The sequence below is a fragment of the Chenopodium album genome, chromosome 12 (genome assembly GCF_948465745.1).
Source record: "Chenopodium album chromosome 12, dcCheAlbu1.1, whole genome shotgun sequence".
Taxonomy (NCBI): domain Eukaryota; kingdom Viridiplantae; phylum Streptophyta; class Magnoliopsida; order Caryophyllales; family Amaranthaceae; genus Chenopodium; species Chenopodium album.
In genome coordinates, this window is record NC_137845.1 from 30,518,525 (window position 1) to 30,523,675 (window position 5,151).

Here is a 5,151-nt window from a genome sequence, read left to right on the forward strand (position 1 = left end):
GTGGTGGGGCTGTGGAGTTGGTGGATGACGAGCTATTGTTTTGTGCTACAAAGGACTGTGTAGCATTGTTAGGATCATTAGAGCGTCTCGATTCCTCAAGGAGAAGTCGTGACCGAGCTGTTTCAAACGACGGAAGAAGCTCCGTTTGTTGAATCATCGCAGCAACCATGTCAAAATCAGTTCCACGAGCCCTGAAACTAACCGAATCACCAATTTTTGCTCCGACACGGGTTGATCAATGATAGAATATGATAATTATTCCGTCAATATTATGTATAGAAGGATATATTTTGTGCATATTTTGTAAATATCTTTTGAGATTTCCTAACGAGATTAGGACTCATCGTTGTAACCCTATTTATATCGATCAATGGAATACACTCGAGGCCAAGGAGTTTACATTATCTAACATGGTATCACAGCTTAGGTTTTGATCCAACCTCCACTTCCGCAAATTCTCGTGATTTTCTACCAAAAGTGACTATCAAAAGAGAACAGAAGGAGTACAAGATTATGTTATGTTTGTTGGAAAATTTACAGAAATTAGTTTGAGTTAGTGAAGTCATAATAGTAGTGAGTTTAGTGGATTAATGTTAGGTTAGGCATGATAAATTGATAATCATGGGATCATACTCCGTATTTTTAACTTAGTTTTACACTATATATTGCTATGTATTTCATCTTCAATGGATTGAATCCAAGAAAGTTACATTATTTTTCCCCCTCACCACTATTTGTATTATCAACAATGTCTTGCTCTCAATTAAAACTTTAGTTTATAAATTATAACAAACCAGAACAAAAGAAACAAATTGCAGAAATATAAAGGAAGAACCAAATAGCCATTTTTTATAAAAGTGAACAAACTGTTCAATAAGCAAAACATCAGAAATTACACCAGTAAATCCATCAACTAAAACCCTAATTTCATATACTTTCTAACTTTTACTAATATTTTTCCAACCATTAACAAAATCATCCCCAAATAGCTGAAATCACTAAATTTGAAACCCTAAAATTCCTGAGATTCAGATAACTTTTCAGGCTTGTCGCTCTTAGATTTGCCAGTGTTCTTGGGAAGCAAAACAGAGTGGATTTTAGGCAGAACACCTCCACTTGCAATTGTCACACCCCCTAAAAGTTTGCCCAATTCTTCATCATTTCTGACTGCCAATTGAATGTGTCTTGGTATGATTCTTGACTTCTTGTTGTCTCTTGCTGCGTTTCCCGCCAATTCCAGAACCTGTTCATTCACCATTTCACCAATTATCAGACGAATCAAAACAAAAGGTTAACATAATAATTCAATTCAGATATCATCGTTTCACCACAATTAAATCAGTAAAAATTAAAATATAACGTAGTAAATTTCACAGAAAATCAAATAAAAACCATTCCACAAATCACAAATCAGATCCTAATCAGATGTTTCACTTTAAACATAATCTTAACAATCTGAAATTGAGCAATGTAAAATAAAATCATTATTTAATCAAGTATCTGAAAAATATCATAATAAAATCTCAAAATACCCAAATCATTGAAGCCATAAATTAGCAATGAAATCAAAAATCATACTCAGAACCAGAAGTTCTCTAAATTCAAAACAAAATATTCAAAGTTTTAGATATTCAAACATAAATCCAGAAAAATCACCAGAAATCTACATATGAACTCAAAAAAAAAAAAAAAAAAAAAAAAAAAAAAAAAAATTGAAAGATGAGTGAGAAAATGTTACCTCAGCAGCGAGATACTCAAGGACAGCAGAAAGATATACAGGGGATCCAGACCCAACTCTCTGAGCATAACGACCCTTCTTCAAGAATCTCGCAATGCGACCCACCGGAAACTGAAGCCCAGCCTTGGAAGAGCGAGAAACAGACTTGACGCCGCTCTTTCGCTGGCCTCTTCCGGCGGTGCTCTTGACTGTTGCGCCATCTTTGCCGGCCATTTTAGAAGGTTGAATTTGTAGAGAGAATTTGAGGAGAGAGAAAGTTGAAGAGTGAAGGATTGGAGGAAGATGAGGAGGTTGTGAATGAATAAGGAGATGAATGAAGGGGGGTTGGTATTTATAGGGGAGTGTGAGATTGATTCTATTGGTTGGTTTTGGTTTACACGGATTGCCAGCGTGGAGGGTGGTATGTGCGAAAATTTGAATTGCCCGCTAAGTGTTTTGGTTTTTAAAAATTAAAATGTTTGGCATTTGAGCGTTTCGTTGGAATACTTGGAAACTAATGTTGTTTTGATTTTTTTTTTTTTTTTTGACAACATTGAATTCCTCTTTTATTCGGATTAATAGAGCGTATCCGTATTAACGCACGGAATATATATATGTTGTATGTACATTTAAAAGAAAAAGAATTATGTGAAAGTAATGGATTTTTTTTGAAAAAAAAATGGAAAAGTTTAATTGATGTGGTTAAAGTAGTGGAAATTAGAGATGAAGGTTTTTTTTTCTTTTGACAGGAAAGAAAAGTTTTCATTAATTGAAAGTCATACGACGTCTACAATAAACATTATAGAAAAGTAAAATACAATGCAAATTAATCAAGTAAAAATCCTCAAAGTAACTATGATGATGAGAAACTAGATCTGACGGTGAAGCACATTCCCCAATTGTTCGTTAAATTATGCAGCACTTTGTGAGGAACTCCATGTTCTTGACATAGTTTTGGGGAAAAAAAATCATTACTTGACCTTCTTAGCATACAAGCTCCCGAGCATTCTCAACAATGACCAAAAAATGTTTTCCTTATTCACTCTCTACACACTTTTTCTCTGTAAAATCCTCCTTTTCCTCGTGAGGAAATTTGGTGTGGAAATTTTATCCCACCAATGATTAAAAATAAAATAATAAAAAAAAATCCTCACCACTCTCTCTCTTACTTTTATCAATACCCCACTAACGTTTTCTCTCTCCTACAAGTCATCGTACTTTATTAACTTATGTTTTTATTACAATTTATACTTTTGTAAAATAATGATTATAAAACAAATAAGTCTAATTATAATTAATTATTTTACCGTGATTATTAGTTTAACTAAGAATTTACACACTCAATCAACCAAATGATTAAAAACTCATTTATTTTTAGAAGTTTGATAATTAACATCACAAAGATAAATATATTACGACTACATTTAATTTTAACGACTACATTAAATTAAAGAGGTACTACTTCGATTAATTATTTCACAAACTTAAATAATTAACGACATTTTAATTGTTTACCCATCGCTAGAACCATATTTTTGCTAAATGTGTTCAACTAAATTCGTTTTAGAGAAAAATGAGTTTCCCTATCACGTAGAGAAATTCTTCTTTGAACTTACGTGATGAAGTCAAGGTTAGGCTGTCGGCCAACGTTGTATTCAAACGGCTTGTTGTTGTTCAACTTGTACTTGGTCTTGTTAATTGTGGTTGACCTTTTTCGTAGTACCTTCTCAAAGCTTCGGCCCAAATGTAATTGTGGCGTTCGTCCTCGACAATTATGTTGTGGATAACGATACAAGCTTTCATTATGTCACACAAAATGTCTTCGTCAAACGCAAGTGATGGTTATCGTAGTATTGCAAATCTAGCTTGTAAAACCCCAAAAGTTCATTCAACTAACGTCCTTTCGAGCCGCAGCTTGTTTTTCAACAAATAATTTGTCCTTCTAAATTTGAGGATGTATTATTCCTTGAATGAAAGTAGCCCATTTTGGGTAAATACCATCTGCCAAGTAATATCCCATGGCGTACTCATGCATGAACGTTCACTGAAAAATGTATTGGAGGTGCTCGGCCATGCAGAACATCATCAAATACCGGGGACCGATATAGGACACTGAGATCATTACAAGATCCAGGGATTCCAAAGAATGCATGCCAAATTTATAAATCTTGATCTGCTACGGCTTCTAGAATTAGGGTCGCATTCTTACTCCGACCTGCGTATTGCGCTTTCCATGTCGTAGGACAATTCCTCCATTCCCAATGCATGCAGTTAATGCTACCTATCATGCCGAGAAAACCACGCATTTCATTTTGATGCAAGATTCGCCTTAAATCGTCATCTGTGGGACTTCTTAGATACTCAGCTTCAAAATGTGTAATAAACCCTTGACAAAAATGTTGCAATGCATTCCGAGAGGTTGTTTGATAAATGCGTACATACTCATCCACCGCATTAGAGCCAACCCGTATGCCAACATTCTTATCGCGACAGTGCATTTTTGTAGTGGTGATAACCCAAGCCTTCTAGCTGCATTCCTACGCTGCTGGAAGAATTGATCACCATCAACCACTTTGTTCATGATGCGACAGAATAAAGGCCTTTGCATTCGAAATCTACGCCGAAATTGATTGTTGTTATACATTAGATTATCAGCGAAGTAATCATTTAACAATCTTTCATGACCTTATTCCCTATTTTTCCTATTCGTATCCCCTTTAGGAAATTCTGGGTCACACTCATTTTCATTTACGGGTTGGCCTGGGCTTGTTGTTGGGAAAGCAACACAGTTGGTAAGTGATTTGTGAAGAGTTCGTCAACTAGTTCATCAAATTGTGCATATTGATCTGAATCAGATGAGCTAGAGGTTGATCTAATGGAAGACATTGTATTGTTTGAAATCTTGAATTTTTTTGGTGTGGGTTAATTTATTATGAATGACTAGTCAATGAAAAAAAATGCAATACTGACATGGTACATGCATGACTACTGTTGTGATTATGACTAGTGAATGCATTATAAGACAAAGTACTTGATATAGTTACAGATTTATGACTCGTAAATGACAATTCAATGCATGATAAAGCAATGTAGGGAAAATTCAACAAATTAAATAAAATAAAATGAAGACACATAAATTACTTAACATGACAATAAAATAAACTTCATACACTATTAAAACATGACAATAAAACAAACTTAACATGACAATAAAACAAACTTTAATACAAACTTAATACAACATTACAATAACAAAATACATTATTGAAAGTAAACTTAACACACCATTGAAATACAACAACATTAGTTAAACTTAAACATATAAAATACAACCATACCAAAAGCTAAAACATTACACTTAAATTTTAGAATTAATTAACTTAAACCCCTCGATCGTACACTTGTTGGATTAATTCTTCCTTGCATGCCTCTTC

General features: G+C 34.1%; 1 protein-coding gene across 1 annotated transcript; it reads right to left on the reverse strand.

Annotated features, from left to right (window-relative positions):
- Positions 1-825: 825 nt before the first annotated feature.
- Positions 826-2,042, reverse strand: LOC145572297 (histone H2A-like). The gene is made up of 2 exons (XM_081631291.1): positions 1,739-2,042; positions 826-1,243 (listed from the first exon to the last, which is right to left on the reverse strand). Exons 1-2 carry the CDS (start codon positions 1,949-1,951, stop codon positions 1,013-1,015), a joined length of 444 nt encoding a protein of 147 aa, XP_081487417.1. The 5' UTR covers positions 1,952-2,042; the 3' UTR covers positions 826-1,012.
- Between the last annotated feature and the right edge of the window lie 3,109 nt (positions 2,043-5,151).